This window comes from Electrophorus electricus, chromosome 24 (genome assembly GCF_041902795.1).
Source record: "Electrophorus electricus isolate QZ-2024a chromosome 24, ASM4190279v1, whole genome shotgun sequence".
NCBI lineage: Eukaryota > Metazoa > Chordata > Actinopteri > Gymnotiformes > Gymnotidae > Electrophorus > Electrophorus electricus.
Genome location: NC_137520.1, coordinates 6,705,212 through 6,725,272, shown reverse-complemented (window position 1 = coordinate 6,725,272; position 20,061 = coordinate 6,705,212). Strand labels below are relative to the sequence as shown.

Sequence of the window (20,061 nt, the reverse complement as noted above, 5' to 3'; positions counted from 1 at the left end):
GGAGGGTGTGTGTGTATGAGTGGGTTTAGGTGTGTGTGTGTGGGTTTGGGAGGGTGTGTGTGTATGAGTGGGTTTAGGTGGGTGTGTGGGGGGGTTTGGGAGGGTGTGTGTGTATGAGTGGATTGTTTAGGTGGGTGTGTGTGGGGGTTTGGCTATATTCTGCTGCCACACTCTTTTTTTCTCGCTAGTCTTTTCATTTCAGGAGCTGATGGTGGTGAATCTCAGACTTTAAAATATAAACCTTTTTACAAGACAAGTCTGTTCTACTACTCCCCCTTCTCTGTTTAAACTGAAACTTGTCAAAGTGACACATACACACACCCACACACCTCTCTTCAAACTCTTCTCCTCTCTCTTTAATGGTGTTTACTGAACATGAAAATGGGACCTGTTAGCAGTATAGAGTGAATCTGAGAGACAGGAAGAGAGAGAGGGGGATGTGGCATGGGAAAGAGAGAGAGAGAGAGAGAGAGAGAGAGAGAGAGAGAGAGAGAGAGAGAGAGAGAGAGATTTGTTCCTGGAGAGCACGAGAGACACGATGGTGTCCACCATCTGCCTTTACTGATGTGTGTGTGTGTTCCGTGGAGAACCTCAGTGAGTTTGGGAGTGCCTATCCCACAATGCCTCTTCCTCGCTCCAGTGATGGTTCACAATCTGAACATTTTACTGCTGCACTGACCCTCGCTCTCCCTGGGCTGCGGTTTTAAACACCCGACCCGTGCGTTTCCTGTGATCACCTACACACTGTGGACCCCCACCGCCCCGAGAGGGAGTCTGTGTGTACTAACTTAATCTCTTCAGTAGAGTTTCTGCTACATATCTGTGGAATGCTGATGGTTAAAATATGATAACTGTAAGGGTGATATTTCAGTAACGTATTAACCCTTAGAGAAAAAGTTAGGCCAGTGTGAGTGAATCAGTAATCCAAACACAAGGTGATCTGTAAAACATTCTGGCCGATCTGTTTTTTTTTTTTGGGGGGGGGGGGGGGGGGTTACAGACTTTAAAACCTGCTAAAGTTTACCACTGATGTGAGCAGGAGGGGTTGCGTCTTCGTGCGTGAGAGGGTCCTTGCAGACCAGAGGGTCGGATCGCACACTGACATCTGTTCAGCATCAGCCTTGAGGAGCAGAGAGAAACCTCTCGCTGCTTTGAGTCTGCCGCTGCTCTGAGATCAGCAGTCATTCTTCACTTTTTTAACCAGTGTCCGCGCTTAGCTTTGGCAGGAGGTCGAGCAATGTCACAGTTGGTTCAGTCAATCGTTCCCGCGGAAACACACTCAGGATAAATAACCGGGACCTCCAGCCACTTCCAGCCGATTGTTTGCGCCCGACATTGACCCCCTGGCTAGATCAGCGCATGCAGTTATTGAGTGTGAACTTGTTGTAGTTCCTAGGCATCCTTTCATATTTCATGTTTCTGCATGCCATTATTACAAATTAGAGGGTTTTTTTTCCACACTGTGTGCAGTGGTGGGTGGTCTGTATGATGCACTCTGTAGCATGTGCACCTACTGTGTGGGGTGTTAAACTCAGTGCGTGTGCTCACTCTTAACTAAATCTGTGTGTGTGTGTGTGTGTGTGTGTGCGCGCGCTCACTGTTAACTAAATCTCAGTGTGTGTGCTGATGGTTCCAGTGTCACAACCCTGCATGCCTTCCGCCTGCTTCTCTGAAAATCATTGACATGCGTTTTCCCTTTGACCTTTGCCCTTCCTCATCTCGGTCACATGTCCATGGCACACCACAGGTCCCAATGCCTCTTATCCCTCACGATCGTCCCAGTGTATTCTCTCCCCTCCCCCCCCCGGAATTCTAAGCGAGGAGAAACCAGTAGCCCTCAATCACTTCTCCTCGTGTCCACTGGCCTTTAACATGCTCCCCTTATCTCATTTATGGCTCGGGCTGCTGGCGGGTGGCTCAGCCTCTCTTCCACTCCCTCTCGCAGAGATCGGAGTGGCCAGGGCATCGGAGGTTCAAGGCGAGGGAGAGACACATCGAATGAGGTTGGGTGGAGGGAGTTCCGACAGCTAGAGGGCAGTCCGGCGGAGGAAATGCACGACGCCGGAGAAGTAAACGAGCAAACGATCCAGCTGTTCCATGGAGCGATCGAGCGCGTATGCTTCGTGCTCGGCTTGGCGGTGCTGGCACTACGTCGGACTTTTTCTTCTGGAAGATCGTGTCTGAATATGTCTCTTACATGGCTTCCTTTTGGGTTGTTGCTCATTTTTAAACCACGCAGCACGAACGTGGTGTGTTTGGTCGTGGTGTCTCGCCCCAATAGCACAGGAATGAGAGGGCAGAGAACAGTTGACTAACCTCCTGTCAGAACACCTCAGAATAAGAGGTTTGACCAAAACAAGTAGTGTGTGTGTGTGTGTGTGTGTGTGTGTGTGTGTGTGTGTGTGTGTGTGTGTTGAGGAGGGGCATTTAACAGAATGCAGAGCGCTTCAATGTGCCTGCTGCATGTTGAGACCTGCTTTTTAGTACCTATAAAATCCCACAGCACACTAGGAGAACAAACCCGTTACTCAACCCACCCATCTACCCCTCACCATGCTGTGTGTGTGTGTGTGTGTTTAAGTGTGTGTGTGGGCTCTAAATCAAAGAGCAGCCTCATGGCTTTTCAATGGTTGTGTACACAGTGTCAGCAGCCTGAGCCTACTTATCTGGGCTCCGTTGGTGAGATAGTGTTCTGGTCACGTCTCAGGCCCGGGTGCTGTGCTCAGACACCCCTTACCGCCAATCAGAACATAGGGTGGCATTAGGCATGGCCGGTCTGCGACGGGCGAGCGCACGTTTCCGAACCGTCCGGCCTCCTGCCCAGAGAACCCCCTGTTCCTACTATTTTAGGAATGAGTCTTTCCGTGCACGTATTTGAATTAGGATATGACAGGCTGTCCGTGTCCGTATCTCACCCTGGCCTGGATTTTTAGAGGTTACGAGAACATTGATAAGAGCCTGAGCCGGCATTCGCAGTAGCTGGTCCTTTGTTCTGACTAACCGTGACGTTCCGACAAAGCCTCGTTTCCAGCCTCCTGGCATGACCCCGCGCACGTTTGCATGAACGTCTTAACGACACGTCTGGTGCACGTTCGATTCTGATTAGCCCTCCATCTGTTCTGCCACAGCTTGCGGAGTTGCATGCAGGGAGCCTTTTCCCGAGAATCCTGCCCTTTGAATGGGAAAGTGTTACCAAGGCAGGCTAATAATAGAATGTAAACGTGCTCCGTGCGGAGACAACAGCTTCCTGTGACGTTCCGGGCAAGCTCTGCCTGGATCACAGTCTGAGCCTCTGGAGGTCCCGTGCCCCCTGGCCAAAACACGGCACTATGAATAGGCCCTTTGACTCGTGAGTCAGAGCCCACGAGGGCCTTCAGCGCACGTGATGATGGCATCGGCAGGGAGGGAGTACCGGTGACGGACTCACAAAGACAATGTAGGCGACGTTTTAAAAACGGCTGCTTACAAAAGACTTCCTCCTTTGCTCCTGGATTTCTCTCTCTCTCTCTCTCTCTCTCTCTCTCTCTCTCTCTCTCTCTCTCTCTCTCTCTCTCTCTCTCTGTCCGTGTCTCTCTGTGTGCACCGTATCTTTTGCCGCATGCCTAAAGCCCCATGTCCTCGGGCCCACAAAGCGCCGGGCGTGTTAATGACAGAGCAAATGTTTGCGTTTGCGCTACCTGCCAATCCCAGTGTCCCTCGGTCCCATTCGCCCTCTCTGTAGGCCGTCTGTAGGAGGGCTGGCTGGGTGGGGTTGGGGGTCCCTTCCTCCCTTTGCCCTGAAGCAGGATGCGATGTGGCTCACCCCCACCCAAACACCCACAGCTTTCTGACACGTGCTCCAGAAGTAAAGGGTGTTAAAAATAGTCCTCAGATCCTACAGGAGGCCAAGGGCTTACAAAGTGCCGCTTGGCTTGCTTTCAGTCGACCTTAAAATTCCATTGGCCTCAGTGTTACAGCTAACAAACATAATTGCCCTCAGTGCTACTTGGACTCTCGCACATTTGGCACCAAGGGCGAGATTTAACCCTGACTAAATGCGTTTCAGTCACTATTAAGGGACTGTTATACGGGTTCATCTACAACTGTCTGCTGGCAGTTAATGAGTAGGTCTTTCGGAGATTAATGACTTACTAGAATCCCAAGGAAAAACACCATGTGCGAGACTTCTGTCAAGTTTAAACACGGCATGCACCGCGGATACCATGTAGCCAGGGTGAATTATTCCTGGACCGTCTTTTGCTGAGTCCTGATTGTTTATTTCCTCTAACATGAGGGGAGGCGCTCAGGCGAGACTTCAGAACCCTGGACACTGGGGTCAGAGGTCAGCACGTCGTATCCTCTACACAGGGACGGAGGCAGTCAGCCCATCGGTGCCTGGTATCGCACACTGGGATTTTAGCAGCCTATGGCACTGTCAGGAATTACACACACACACACACACACACACACTCACAGTATGGCTCCAGTAAATTGTCACGCCACACAGCCCTTCAGATTAACCACCACCTCAGACGGAACATGCGGGTCTTTGGCACCCACCCTCCTCACTCTAACAGTTCACTCAGCAGCACAAGTTTTGTCTTGCTTTGGAGAGGTTTTCCACACCAGGTGAGAGAGGGAAACTCGCTCAGAGACACTTGGAGGGTCGGCCTCGTCAGAGACGGCTGAGCAGCCTGCAGTGTGGTCCCTGCGGACACCCTGTGGAAAAGATGGGGGAAACGCGGGTTCTCTTAAGCGAACCCCCTAAAAGAAAACCGCCTGATTGCGGGACGTGTTTTATGGCCACGGTCCAGCTGTCGGCCAGAAGGCGCGTGACGCCCAGGTCTGGCATGCCACGTCCGCCCGGTGATAGAAACATTGGGTTACGCGTGTCTGAACCTGTCGGAGGGGTGATGGGGTTTTGTATCAGAGCAAAAGAACGACACCTGTTTACCGGTCTTCTCTCTCTCTCTCTCTCTCTCTCTCTCTTTTCTTCTGCCTCCCACTCTTTCATCCTTTCCTTGCTCTCTTGTCTGTCTCCTCCTTGCCTGGTTGTCCTCCGAGGCATGGAGACTCATCCCTGCACGGCGTGGATATCCTGCGGCCGCAGGTGGTTTATCGCGCCGGGATTCACGAGGTTTGCGGAGGCTCTTGGCTGCGGCAACCACCTCTACACACACACACAGACGCACGCACGGTTAGAAAGCTGTCGGGGGAGACAGAGATAAGACACTACATCAGGGATCTCTAATTAGAAGAGTCTGGACAGCATCTGGAGCACAGGCAGAGACGCGGGGGAGGGGGGGTTAGTAGAGACAGGAGAGGCAACCCATGGGCGCATCCCAGAATGCATCCCTGCTGCAGGCGCTGTGTGCGTAGCTGTAATGAGGGCTCGTGTGCAGGGTGACACGGGACGGGCCGGAGAGACAGGTGGGAAGGGGGCGGGGTCGGCCGAGGTTAGGAGGGCCTTCTGCGCAGATGACTGAGGTTTTTTAAGCCATGGCGCTAATTCCTCAGGAATTCCCAAGTCCCTCCACTTAGGACCCCTCTCCGCAGACCCACAACGCACACACACTCCCGAGCTCGCAGCCGCTCTCCAGGAAGCGGAGCGTGACTGAACACGTCCCTGGCCCTGGCCCCGGCCCCCAGTTCCTGAGGACTGACAGACCCTCCCAACACACCCCACACCCCCATCCACCCCGTAAACCGCAAGACCTCTGCTCCCGAGGCAGCCCGCCCAACACACAAGGCTCCGGGCGGTTGGAGCGTGGCGTCCCACCGAGTGCTGTGTGAGTCTTTAAGATGAAACACTGTGCCGCTCTTCATCATCGCAATGCGTCCAAGGTTGGACAGTGAGCACATGGTGTCCTGGTTCATATCGGTAATGATGAAAGGAAGCCTTGGAGATGTTACAAGGCTCGAATGTGGGGGGGCAACCCACAGCCCCGGCTCCCTTTTGATGTGTGCGTGCGTGCGTGTGTGTGTGTGTTCCTCTAACCTCTCTCTTTATCTTTTCCCAAGTCTCTCTCATCTTTTCCTCTTAAGACGTCTTCCTGTGTGTCTTTCGCTTGATGGCTGTATGTTTTTGTGTGTTGTGTGTTTATGGTCTACACTCCTTTGCTGGGTTTTTTTTTTGGAAGTTTGCATTCAAGTCACGTCTTGTTCAGGGGTCTTGCGCTACAGGTACTGTGCAGTGACACTCCTCTCTCCAGTGTAGGCTGTGGGCTTTTATTTTGTCAATTCTTTTGTTGTTGTTAACCCATAATTAGATGTTGTGGTGGAGATGACACATTGCAGTGCAGACATTCCAGGTCCATTCCAAGACGGAATTAGAGGGACTCGGGGTGAAACGTCTTCGCGTCCTGCTGTCCGAGCCTCATGCGTTACGGTACAGGGCAACACAGATGACCGCCGAGCGTTTCCGCGGTGAAGTGGCTCGGATCACCGTGGGTTCTGGAGTCACAGGGCACAATCCGGACACGCAGCTCGACCGGCTGGGTGTTTACATACACTCCCTTGTCCATGTCTGAAACCCAGTAAATGTGACATTCGCTGGGATTTCTGGAATGGTGCTCTGATCTTGCAGCAGGAGTCCAAGAACCTACCTGAGGGGTTTTCCCCAGATGAGATGTTTTCTGGCGTTGTGGGTGCAACAGCTGCTTTTCTGCCCCACCATATCTGGATTTGCCCACCCTCTCCTACACCCTAGTGTGTTATCAGTGCTACCACCATGCCAAGGGCACGGGGGGGCTTCACGGCATGTGCCCCCCTCCCCCCCCACCCCAGAGCGTGCGTACTGATATCAACAGCTGCGGTGAGGCTGCCCATTTTCCGAGGAAATCCTCCCTCGTCCTCTGCACAAGGCAGCCTATTATTCCCACACACGGAAGTGTCAGAGAGTCTGCTGCGGATTCACTCCCAGCATTCCTTTCAGAGTCCCCACGGGACCCAAAGCACACACACATACACACACAGAGGGAGCTCCACCTGGACAGAGGCACAGACGCGCCTCCTGCGCCGACATCTTCTCTCTTAACGACATGGTCTGCTCCTTTAAAGGCCCTACTGTCCTTACTGTGTATGTGTTTGTGTGCGTGCATGCGTGTGTGTCTTTCACCCCATGTCCTTTTGCCTTGTAGTCATGGTTTTTTCAGGTGCCGGCCACTAGCCACGTTCCCAGATCCGTGTCCCCGAGGGCTGCGCCTGTCCCCGCTTATTTCCATGCTAACTTCAGGAATGCACAAAGCCAAAAGAGGAATTTGTGCAATCATTAAGCCAGGACCAGAGTAACCAGACTGGGAATGTGCCGCATGCAGATCCCAGAGCGCCGTGGTCCAGGGAAAGGGGCGAGTCCGCTTCAGTTTGGGTTCGGAGCCACCCATGTCCTGTCTTGGACGGCGTTCCCGAAAGCGCATAACCCTGCCTTAGCCCATCTTTTTGAATTCGATGGAAAGAAAGCATTCGGAATGCACTAATAAAAGGCTGGAGCAGAAAAGGTCGTTTCACACGCAGTTACGAGCTCAGTCGAGAATCCACACACACACACACACACACACACAAATCCCACCTGCTGATATGAACTGTGGTGTGTGTGCTGTGTCAGAGGGGAGATGGAGGAGTGAATGCATGAATGGGGAGGAGGGGTTTCTCCTCTCAGCTTTGAAGTATTCCTGCCCTTGAGTGACTGACGGATCACATTCCCTTTACTTCTCCTCACTTCAGTCATTCCTTCATTGCTTGTGAAGTTCAGTCATGGAATGGTTTAGCTCTTGGCATGTGAAGCAAAAGCAATTTGACCCAAACGCTCACACCTGATCCCACCTGCCTGCTGAAAGAAACAGTCCGATAGAAACCCTTCTCCTTAAATCTCCGTTTTTTTTCCCCGTCCTTTGTCTTAGATTCTTGGAATTCCATTGGCACCAGTGAAGTGTAGCCTTCTATCATGTCATGCCACGATACTGAGCTGAGTGTTAGTGTGTGTGTGTGCTTGTGCATGCACATGCGTCTGTGTGCATGTGTTGCTGTTTTCTGTCTAAATTGGACTTGGTCAAGGGCAGCATAGAAATTCCCAAATTCCCAAATCCCCATATTCCCCAGTCTCCAGAGACATCGCACACCTGCTGAGGGTGACATCTCCGTATCTGCAGTGGGCCTCTCACTGAGGGTGACAGCTCCGTATCTGAGCCTCCCGCTGGCTGTTCGCCGCTCGCTTTCCTCCTGTGGCAGCAGCGGCGTTCCTAAGCCGCATTCCTGCTGCTATCTCCCTCCTGGCTCCCATAACACAGCACCCTGTGTTCTCACGGGAACCACCGTGGCCCATGGCTGTGCCGTCCAGCCAACAGACGCGCGGTCGCTTTTTTTGTAGGTGTGTGATTATCGTGCGTAGTGTGTGTCTCCACGTTCTGCCGACAGCCCCGATCCCCGCAGGAACCTGCCTGCCGAGAAAATTAAGATGAATTCATGATCGCGATATAAAGGAATGGTTGTGAAAACATCTACAGAGCGTATTAGTGTATTATCTCAGTGGCATCATCTCCCTCTGGGCAGATTAGGCCTCAATGCAACTATGTCCCTCTCCTTCCACGCTGATTTTTTTAAGCAGTGGTGATGACATCGTAGTATTCCCTCAACCCATCTCCCCACATCTCCCATAAACACATCCCCAAAGCCTCACCATCCAAGCCCACCTCCTCTGTAGCCAGAAGCAGGACTTTTTCAGCAAGCAAAAACACCTCTGCGGACAAGCTCAGGAGCATAGCCGAAAATGAATGACGGACACTCACAGCCTCCCTGGGACTGAGAAGGAAAATGGCAGAATTATGGCGATTCATCTCAACAGTGTCAATTATAATCAATTTCTCCCAAAGGGAGTTTAATCCTCCTGCCAACATCGTTACGTTTCTGGCCTGGGACGGCCATCTGACATCGGTTTAACGCCCCGCCTCCCACACCTTTTGGCATAGCCATTTTGATCATGTCATCCCGGGAGAACATCTGTTAGCCACTTTGAGTGCGTGAGCTCATCCTGCGGAATGTGCGAGTGATCACGCAAGCACAGGCGCGCCCATCGCCACGTGCCTGCTTGCCCCACTGTGCCTGTGCTCATTGACTGAAATCTAGAGCAGAGCCCTAGAGCACAACCTAGAGCAGACCCCTAGAGCAGACCCTAGAGCACAACCTAGAGCAGAGCCCAGAGCACAACCTAGAGCAGGCCCCTAGAGCAGACCCCAGAGCAGACCCTAGAGCACAACCTAGAGCAGACCCCAGAGCACAACCTAGAGCAGACCCTAGAGCACAACCTAGAGCAGACCCTAGAGCACAACCTAGAGCAGACCCATCCAACTCCATTTGTGCACATTGGCCTCGATGTGACATGAAAGAAGAATGTGTTTTTATATGGACCTGGTGAGAGCGGAGTCAGAGTACCACTGCAGTACCTCCCCACTGCAGTACCTCCCCACTGCAGTACCTCCCCACTCCAGTACCTCCCCACACAGTTCCTCCCCACTGCAGTACCTCCTCACTGCAGTACCTCCCCACTGCAGTACCTCACCACACAGTACCTCCCCACTACAGTACCTCCCCACTACAGTACCTCCCCACACAGTACCTCCCCACTCCAGTACCTCCCCACACAGTTCCTCCCCACTGCAGTACCTCCCCACTGCAGTACCTCCCCACTGCAGTACCTCACCACACAGTACCTCCCCACTACAGTACCTCCCCACACAGTTCCTCCCCACTGCAGTACCTCCCCACTACAGTACCTCACCACACAGTTCCTCACCACTAGACTCTGTGTGTTTGTTTCTGATGCTTCTTCTGTAGTGCGTCTCTGCGCTTGTCTGTAAAACACTGGTGTGATTTCTGCCCCCCCCCCCCCAGCTCTTCCACGTGGCCTATGTGCTTGTCAAGTTCGCCAACTCTCCGCGGCCCGACCTGTGGGTTCTGGAGCACTCCATCGACTTTGGGAAGACCTACCAACCCTGGCAGTTCTTCGCCTGTGAGTACGCCAGCACTCGGCACCATGGGGGGAGCTCGTGCGCTTGGTGTGTGTGTGTGTGGGGGGGGGGGGGGTTGACCTTCCTGCATCACCACACTGCCTGGAACAGCTCTGGGATGCCAGCGACGAACGGGGAACGCTGGCGTGGTGTGGTGGATTCATGGGGGAAAAAGACAGATGATTGAGAAAGATCAGGTTATGGTTGGTTGAGTCAGTGGTGCGCGTTCTGAAACAAACACACACACACACACACACACACACACACTGGATTGCCAGACAAGGCTGTCAGAAATGTAAGTGGCAAAACAATCCTGGCCATGCAGTAGAGAAGGAGGGGAAAACATCCACAATAGTTGTTCTCTGCCTGACTGGCTGGCTGGCTGATTGGCTCACTGGCTGACTGGCTGGCATTTCATGTGCTGCCATTATCACCGCACTGAAACATAATATTCTGTTGTTGGGCAAAACTCGCATTCCTCAGGCCCACAGGCACCATGGAAACGCCACACAAAACACAAAGCATCTGAATATGGCTGAGGTAGAGTCTGGTGGAGGGATGCGGGGAGGGGCGTAAGAGAGGTGAGGTGACGAGGACAAGACGAGTTTGTACTGAGGAGTTCAAACTGTGTGTGTGTGTGTACTGTGTCTATAGCTATTCATATTTTTAATAAAGGTTATTTTTTTTAAAAAAAAGAAAGAAAACTATGTTCAATTTGCCAAAGTGTATGCCTTTTTTTTTTTTAAATCAAGGTCTAGAATTTAGCCTTTTGTGGCCTGTTATTGAAAACGCCATTGTGAAGAGAACCTGTGTAGGCATCTGTCTTTTACTCAGGATAGCACAAGCCAGGATGGAGATTACACGTTACACACTGTTCCTAAATCAGGCTTTCTCTCCTCTCCCTCATGTTCTGGTTGCACCAAAATAGTTTAAGAACTTGCATTCAGTCGAAAGGGCTTTTTTCCCCTATTGTCCTTTAGTAGTTGAAGTCATCCTTAACATGTATTAACGTAAATTTTAGGATTGGACTTCTGGGTTTTTTTCACTCTCTTCTGAATGCCTCCGCAGCAAGAAACACGCGTTATGTCCGGCTGTCTGCCGTGTGTCCACAGCCTCCAAGAGAGACTGCATCGAGCGGTTTGGCCAGAGGACCATCGAGCGCATCAACCATGACGATGACATCATCTGCTCGACAGAGTACTCACGAATAGTTCCTCTGGAAAACGGAGAGGTAGCGATTCTTTCCGACACTGGATGTCGACTTTTGGGATCAGTGGTCTGGATATTTTCATCGCAGTGTGTGACCGTGCGTGCGTGCGTGTGTGTCCCGCGCGTTCCTTCCTCCCGACAGATCGTGGTGTCCCTGGTGAACGGCCGACCCGGAGCCATGAACTTCTCGTACTCGCCCGTGCTGAGGGAGTTCACCAAGGCCACCAACATCCGCTTGCGCTTTCTACGTACCAACACCCTGCTGGGCCACTTGATGGGAAAAGCCCTGAGAGACCCCACCGTGACCCGCCGGGTGAGACGCAACACGTTACGCCCCCGCACCGCCCCCACGCCTCGTCGGCCTTAGCAGCTCCCCCAAAACACGAGTCTCCGAGCCAAACTGTGACCTCATGGGAACACGAGTGAGATCCTATACTGTCGTCTCACAAACGTGAGGGGACGGTGTCTCCGTGCTGACCTGGCCTCTGCTGTTTGTCCCACAGTATTACTATAGCATCAAAGACATCAGCATCGGGGGGAGGTGTGTGTGCAACGGCCATGCAGAAGCCTGCAACGCCCAGGATCCCAGTGACCCCTACAAGTAAGGGCCCTCTTCACTCTTCAACACCTCTCACACTCGCACGAGTAACGAGGAAAATCTCTTCAATCTAAACACTTTTCTTTATATAATACAACAATAATACAAATATAATACAATAAATATTAAAAAGTTCTTTTGTTTGAATGTATCCAGTTTTTAAATGCCCATAACCTTATATAACGTTTTATATAACTTTAACTAAACATTTTTGCTTGTGTTTTTAAGGATTCACTGTAGGTCTATGGTTATTATGTTGTGTTGTCTAATGTTAGCGATTTATTAAAACTGCTTTCAGTTAAAATAGGGCTGACAGTAACTACTAGGGATCTCCAGAATGATTACGCCCAGGTTACAGCATTGCCTCATTTCTGCGTGATTTAAGTGTGACAAACACTACTCAGGAATGCACCCAGGTTTTTAAAAGTTTGCATTCCTCCGATTCACGATTACACAACGCGGGAGAAAAGCATTCCAGCAGATCGAATTAAGCCTGAGTGTGTCTGAGAAAGAAATGTTTAGCCTACAGGTGGTAAACAATATTGTTTACTATGAGCTGTGAGTGTATGGTGTTGAAATATGCAGGATATGTGTCTGCGTGTGTTTGTGTGAGTGCGTGCGTGTGTGTGTGTGTATCCAACTCTCTCCCTGTACCAGGTTAAGCCTCCCTGTCTGGGACTACTGTGTACTCTCTTAGAGACTTCCAGCTGTCTTAAGTTATCTTCTGTTGGCATGTTCATGTTTTGAGAGCAAACTGTGTACATTCTCCTCAAATTTCACACACACACACACACACACACACACACACACACAAGCACACATTTAATGCATGGGATTAACACACTGGACGAGACGTAAATACAAAGTACGTGAGGTAATTAATTCCCCCATATTCTGTTACGTTCGCAGTAGATATAGGAATATGTTAGAGTCCTGCACTCTGTTCTGCCATGATCCTTATCGCAATTGTGTGTGTGTGTGTGTATATGTGAGGAGAGTGTAATGATAATTGTGTAGGGACATTCTTCCTGGCTGAGCTTCTGCAGGTGTGTGGATTTACAGCTGTGCATATCGGGGACAGCACAGTTCAGACATTCATAAATCCCCAGCTGACGACATGCCCCCCCCCCCCTGCCGGGGACCTGTCCGGACAGTGTTCCTTAGGACCGGCAGGGAAGTGCAGCATTTGGAAAATATGAGGTCACACATGTATCAGTGTCTCAGAGTAAAAGGCCTGACTCATCACGTGTGTCAGTGTCTCAGAGTAAAAGGCCTGACTCATCACGTGTGTCAGTGTCTCAGAGTAAAAGGCCTGACTCATCACGTGTGACAGTGTCTCAGAGTAAAAGGCCTGACTCATCACGTGTGACAGTGTCTCAGAGTAAAAGGCCTGACTCATCACGTGTGACAGTGTCTCAGAGTAAAAGGCCTGACTCATCACGTGTGACAGTGTCTCAGAGTAAAAGGCCTGACTCGTCACGTGTGACAGTGTCTCAGAGTATCAGGCCTGACTCGTCACGTGTGACAGTGTCTCAGAGTAAAAGGCCTGACTCGTCACGTGTATCAGTGTCTCAGAGTAAAAGGCCTGACTCGTCACGTGTATCAGTGTCTCAGAGTAAAAGGCCTGACTCGTCACGTGTGACAGTGTCTCAGAGTATCAGGCCTGACTTGTCACGTGTGACGGTGTCTCAGAGTATCAGGCCTGACTCGTCACGTGTGACGGTGTCTCAGAGTATCAGGCCTGACTCGTCACGTGTGACGGTGTCTCAGAGTAAAAGGCCGGACTCGTCACGTGTGACAGTGTCTCAGAGTATCAGGCTTGATCATGTACCAGTAAAAGGCCTCCCAGTCATCTCGATTTGAACAGCAGTGGAAAAAAACTCTTCTCTCATAAACAATACATACGATGAAATGATAAATGCAGAAATGGCTGAAAGTCTTCACAGTAGCAGCAATCTGTTATTAACGTTTATAAAACGGGGCGCACTAATCTCTCCAGACCTGAGCAGGTGGCACTTGTAGACCGACAGGTGTTGTCTTTAAGAGTTTGTTGAGTCTGAGTACATTTTCCTGGCTCTGGCCAGGACTCTGCCAGTCTCGCTAGCCTCCTGACAGGCGCTCTGTTGCTGCGGAGGGCCGTACCAGGGATTCCTGCCCCTCTAGGTGCAGGCATGCGAGACCACGAGCTGCTGGAGGATCGTGGGATGCACTCCAATGATCTGGAGTTATTAAACCCCAGGGGCCTTCAGTAGATTATGTATTGACTGACCTGAAGCAGATGTTTTGAGGATGGTGTGTGTGTGCGTGCATGTGCATGTTTGTGTGTGTGTGTGTGTGTCTGTGTGTTGGTCTGAATTAGAGTCCAAATTACTGAGTGCCTGAATGAGAGTGAGTGAATGTGTGGCAGAGGCCAGTTGTTCATCCTGAAATCCAGATTATCCAGGATTATTATTAACCAGATTAACCAGATTATCCAGGGTTATTATTAAGATTATTAAGATTAAGGGTTATAAGGTAAAACTTTTCCTAGGTAAGAAAAGTCTAAGACTAAAATGTAACTTGTGCAGCTATGAATTAGCGAGACACTTAGGGCCGGTGCGGTGTCGGAGTAGGGACCATGTCCGAGCAAAGGAAGCAGATGTAGGGAAAAGAATGCAATTTCCTCCCTTCCCACAATGCACCTGTTTGCCCTCCAGGTTCCTGCAGCACAGAGAGCAGAGAGTGTGGGGTAATTCACAGTACCAGAGTTGAAGTCTGTGTCTGCTCTAGGCCAACCCCGAGCTGACAGTTTACTGACACGCTTTAGGCCTAGAGGAATTTTAAGGGAATTTAAGGGTTAATCGATTCCAAATGAAACAGTTCGGATTGATTAGATTGGACTGAATTCCGTCTGCGTGTTTGAATGAAGCATGCGTCTGTGTGCATGATCGATAAGTGATTACACTGGAACTGACATTAAACAGACTTATTATATCTAAGGCCTGTGTGTGTGTGTGTGAGTGTGCGTGTGTGAGTGTGAGTGAGTGTGTGTGAGTGTGAGTGTGTGTGCGTGCGTGTGTGAGTGAGTGTGTGTGCGTGAGTGTGTGCATGAGTGCGTGTGCGTGTGTGTGTGCGTGCGTGTGTGTGTGTGAGTGTGCGTGAGTGTGTGTGTGAGTGTGAGTGCGTGCGTGCGTGTGAGTGAGTGCGTGCGTGCATGTGCGTGTGTGTGTGCGTGTGTGTGAGTGTGCGTGAGTGTGCGTGCGTGTGTGTGTGTGTGTGTGTGTGTGAGTGTGCACAAAAGAGGCTGCTTAATAACCTTGGCATAACAGTAAATGCGTAGGAGTGTGTGTATATTTGACTTAACAGCACGTCACTGCTGTAACAACAGTTTACAGGCAGGTGCGGTCCTCACATTCTTGTCCTGAGTGTTAGCCTGCGTTCATCACCCGGCTGTTGTTACAGGCCCGTCTGGAGTTGCATGATCCTCTGTGGTGTTTATTTTCACCAGCTTTTAAAAAAATACTATGCCAAAGCCGCATTCAAATGGCAAATGAGAACATTTGAAGAGACTTCTCTCTCTCTCTCTCTGTTCAAGCTCTCTCGGGGTCGCCGTAGGGTCAAGGACATACCGTCTCTGTTCTCCCACCCTGAGGGGAGCTGATTAGGGGAGAGAGAGAGAGGGAGAGAGAGAGAGAGAGGGAGAGAGAGAAGAGAGGCAGAGAGAGAGAGAGAGGGAGAGCGAGAGAGAGAGAGCGAGAGAGAGAGGGAGAGAGAGGAGGAGGGAGAGGGAGAGAGAGGAGAGAGAGAGGAGAGGGAGAGAGAGAGAGGGAGAGAGAGAGGGAGAGAGAGAGAGAGGGAGAGAGAGAGAGGGGAGAGAGAGAGAGAGAGAGAGAGAGAGAGAGAGGAAGAGAGAGAGGAGAGAGAGAGAGAGAGGAGAGGAGAGAGAGAGAGAGAGAGAGAGAGAGAGAGAGAGAGAGAGAGAGGGAGAGAGAGAGAGAGAGAGAGAGAGAGAGAGGTGTCGTAGATCAGTCATCTGTTTGCTCACACAGTGGTCCTCTACCCCACCCCACACTGTTCCAGGCTCCAGTGTGACTGCCAGCACAACACTTGCGGCCCGTCGTGTGACCGCTGTTGCCCTGGATTCAACCAGTTGCCGTGGCAACCGGCGACTACTTACAGCGCCAACGAGTGCGAACGTGAGTACACCCCCCCCCCCCCCCGCCCCCCCACGGAGACCGTCTTGTCCTGTCCTGGCGCTCCGTGCAGGACTGCTGAGCGGCTGGCGTTGGCGTCCGTTTCCAGTGTTGAAAGGAGTGGCGGCCTCGAGCTGTTCTGAGATCAGAGCGGTGTTATCTTAAGTAGGGTTTTAGTGCTGGACGGAGGTGCGGGAGGCCTGTCCCTGGGTCAGAGGGCGAGATAAGAGCCTGCAGACTATAGCAGCACGCCAACACGCCAGAACACCCATTCTGGCTTCTGTCACACAGTGTAAAAATAGGACCCTGCGGTGCTCACGACAGCTCCCAGCCACCCTGCGTGGGTGTGTACTGCGCAGATATTTGACCTGTTTAGGGTAAGATGTGGGGTATCTGCAATTTCCCCTTCCAATCTTATCTCTTTGTTTCTCACAAATATAGACCGAACCACACACACACACGCGCGCACACACACGCGCACACACACACACTGCAGGTCTCTGAGGTTTTAACATGCAGTGTTGAACCTGTCCTCTGGTATAGTCATGTCCTCTAGCCCAGGGGCACCATATCTGCCCAGGGGCCTCAATACAGGCCACTACCGAGCCCTCTCAGAACCACACCCTCTCAGAACCACACCCTCTCAGTACCATGCACTCTCAGAACGGAGCCCGACAGGTTGTCCGGGATGAGCCTGTCACCTGTTACAGGTGCATGCTGTCTGATCTGCCTGAGAGGTGTGTGTGTGTGTGTGTGTATGTGTGTGTGTGTGTGTGTGTGTGTGTGTGTGTGTACCTACTGTCTCTTCTGTCACTCTAACCCCAAACAGCTTTCACCCCGTTTTCTTTGCATGCGGTTTAATCTGTAATCTGTAGTCCTTAATCTGACCTGTGCGTGGTTGAAGTCCAGACACTGAGCTCCTGCCTGGATTAAGTTGCACTGATGAGAAGCAGGAGTAATGGGCCTGTGGGTGGGGTTGGGTGGGGTCATGTGCTTGTGCCTGCAGCGTGTAACTGCCACGGGCACGCCTTCGACTGCTACTACGACCCCGAGGTGGAGCAGAAGAGGGCCAGCCTGAGTGTGCAGGGGGAATACAGGGGTGGAGGAGTGTGTGTGGAGTGCCAGGTAGGCATGCGCGCGCACACACACGCACGTATACACACACGGACACGCACACAGGCAGAGGTTATATTGATGGGATAATGCGTTTATGTGCTCCCGTGCTGTGGCAGTCAGATCACGTAAAGGTCACCGTGTCCGTTCCTCTCTGCGCAGCACCACACCACAGGCGTCAACTGCGAGCACTGCATGCCGGGCTACCACAGGTCACGTGACCACCCGCTGGAGTCGCCGCTGGCATGCTCACGTGAGTGACCCGTGGGCTTCTGAAGGAATGAACCTAATCGTGTGGAACCCCAAGTTCCGAAGGAGCGTACTTCCGGAGGAATCTACAGAGACCTCTCGCACTCTGTCTCACTCTCTCACTCTGTCTCACTCTCTCTCTGCATTTCTGTCTGTCTGCGCAGAGTGCGAGTGTGACTCCGAGTTCACCGACGGAACGTGCGAGGACCTGACAGGCCGCTGCTACTGCAGGCCCAACTACACTGGCAACATCTGTGACTCCTGCGCAGAGGGATACGAGAATTTCCCTGCCTGCTACCGTGAGTGTGTGTGTGTGTGTGTGTGTGTGTGTGTGTGTGTGTGTGTGTGTTAATCTTCACTTCCTACAACTGTTTGCTTTCTTCATCTAGATTCACCTTTAGTAAAATTGTGAAGAAGAGGTACATTTTTCAGTATTTGATAGAATGCTTTACAAAGTGTGTGTACAGATAATCTTAATCTGCTAATCCCCATGGGGATTAATCATCTATGTATTCCTGTGTGTGTCCGACAGCAGCCATTCCCTCCTTTCCCCCTAATTACAACGGAGAGGCTAAACCTGCCGGAGAGATCATAAGTAAGACTAATCACACACCTGTTCAGCTCTCTCTCACAGTCTCTCTCTCTCTCTCTCTCTCTCTCTCTCTCTCTCTCTCTCTCTCATTCATCTCTCTCTCTCTCATTCATCTCTCTCTCTCATTCATCTCTCTCTCTCTCATTCATCTCTCTCTCTCATTCATCTCTCTCTCTCTCTCATCTCTCTCCCTCCCTCTCTCTCTCTCATTCATCTCTCTCTCTCTCATTCATCTCTCTCTCTCTCTCTCATCTCTCTCCCTCCCTCTCTCTCTCTCTCTCTCTCTCATTCATCTCTCTCTCCCTCTCTCTCTCATCTCTCTCCCTCCCTCTCTCTCTCTCTCATTCATCTCTCTCTCTCTGTCTCTCATCTCTCTCCCTCCCTCTCTCTCTCCCCCCTCTCTCATCTCTCTCGCTCCCTCCTCTCTCTTTCTCTCTTTCTCTCTCTCTCTCTCATTCATCTCTCTCTCTCCCTCTCTCTCTCATTCATCTCTCTCTCCCTCCCTTTCTCTCTCTCTCATTCATCTCTCTCTCTCCCTCCCTCTCTCTCTCCCTCTCTCTCTCATTCATCTCTCTCTATATATATATCTCTTTTTATCTTTCTTTCATCATTTCTGTGCTAATGTGTGTGTGTGTGTGTGTGTGTGTGCGTGTGTGTGTGCGTGTGTGTGTGATGACAGACTGTGAGTGCAATGCAGCGGGTACAGAGGGCAACTCTTGCCGTCCTGACCCGCACACGCGTACGTGTGTGTGTAAGGCTGGCTTCACAGGACAGCACTGTGACACATGTGATCCTGGTTACTACAGCCTCAACTGCTACCGTAAGAGCTGCTTACACACACTCTCACAGACACACACACAGCTGTAGTTGGGAACCTTAAAATTCCTATTCTGAGGTTGCTATAGACACCAGCAACTGAACAAACACACACACACACATACACTTCAGCCTTCTCTCAGATCTGCTGGTCTGTGCTGGGCTGTTTATTTGTGTGTTTGCTTGTGCGTGTGTGTGTGTGTGTGTGTGTGTGTTTCTGCCAGGTGCATTCCTGTTTGCTCTGTCTCTATATGAACATTTCTGAGAACAATATGCCACCCACAAAGGCGCACACACACACACACACTCTCTCTCTCTCTCTCTCTCTCTCTCTCTCTCTCTCTCTCTCTCTCTCTCTCACAAGCTCTGTCTCCTTTTCTGCCCCTGCCTCAGGTTGCCAGTGCTCCGGCCCGGGTTCCCAGGAGGGCCAGTGTGACATGCTAACAGGACAGTGTGCGTGTAGGAGCGGATTTCAGGGCTACACGTGTGATCAGTGTGCACCCGGCTACTTCAACTATCCTCTGTGCCAGAGTGAGTATGTGCCAGCCATGCCCGGCCTAATCGTGCATTATGGTTTTTACACTGAATAAACATACAATTAAATAATAATGTCATTCTCTCTCTCCCTCTCTTTCTCTCTCTCCCTCTCTCTCTCTCTCTCCCTCCCTCACCCTCTCCCTCTCTTCACAGTTTGTGGCTGTAGTTCTGTAGGCTCTGTGTCTAGCAGCTGTGACTCTATTGGTCAGTGCGTGTGTCGGCCAGAGTTCACTGGTCCTCGCTGTGAGCAGTGTCATTCTGGCTTTCACTCGTATCCCAACTGCCAAGGTGAGTAATAAACGCACGCGCGCACACACTGAATACACGCAACACAAGAATGCTCGCAGACACATCTGTTGCCTGTCTGCAATCCTGTGTTGCAACCCCTGACTGTTGGGACTCCGTTACCCAGAGTGCACCTGCGACCCACGGACCTCTCTAGACTCGAGCTGCAGCGCGGCAGGGCACTGCCGCTGCAAACCCAGTTACAGCGGCCCGCGGTGCGAGGCCTGCGCTCCCGGCTACTACGGCTACCCAAGCTGCTCCTGTGAGTCCCGCACGTCTCTCATTACTGCTACAGCCTGATCGGTCTGCAGTGGGCAGCGCTAGTGAGCGTAGGTGGTTTTTGTGATGGCCGGTAACTTTGTAGCAACTGTATAGGTAAATATGCATCCGTCCATCCCTCTCTCTCTCTCTCTCTCTCTCTCTCTACCACCCTCACCCAGCGTGTCAGTGCTCAGCGGAGGGCTCTCGTTTCGATGCGTGTGACCGGGTCTCGGGACAGTGTGCTTGCCT

At 51.5% G+C, this 20,061-nt stretch overlaps 1 protein-coding gene across 5 annotated transcripts in view; it reads left to right on the top strand.

The window, feature by feature from the left end:
• lama5 (laminin, alpha 5) overlaps positions 1–20,061 on the top strand; it is a 53,769-nt gene that overhangs the window by 6,170 nt on the left and 27,538 nt on the right. For 2 of the 5 annotated variants that reach the window (XM_081707255.1, XM_035522296.2), the window contains exons 3-16: positions 9,865–9,982; positions 11,093–11,211; positions 11,332–11,502; positions 11,693–11,790; positions 15,847–15,962; positions 16,966–17,084; positions 17,235–17,325; positions 17,486–17,620; positions 17,854–17,916; positions 18,593–18,733; positions 19,123–19,260; positions 19,420–19,554; positions 19,679–19,813; positions 19,992–20,061. The exon at positions 19,992–20,061 is cut by the window's right edge and continues 68 nt beyond it. In XM_081707255.1, coding sequence (XP_081563381.1) covers positions 9,865–9,982; positions 11,093–11,211; positions 11,332–11,502; positions 11,693–11,790; positions 15,847–15,962; positions 16,966–17,084; positions 17,235–17,325; positions 17,486–17,620; positions 17,854–17,916; positions 18,593–18,733; positions 19,123–19,260; positions 19,420–19,554; positions 19,679–19,813; positions 19,992–20,061 — 1,649 coding nt within the window. Of the gene's footprint in view, positions 1–9,864; positions 9,983–11,092; positions 11,212–11,331; positions 11,503–11,692; positions 11,791–15,846; positions 15,963–16,965; positions 17,085–17,234; positions 17,326–17,485; positions 17,621–17,853; positions 17,917–18,592; positions 18,734–19,122; positions 19,261–19,419; positions 19,555–19,678; positions 19,814–19,991 lie in introns of those variants that run through there. The other 3 variants (XM_035522297.2, XM_035522298.2, XM_035522299.2) reach the window with 3 other exon arrangements.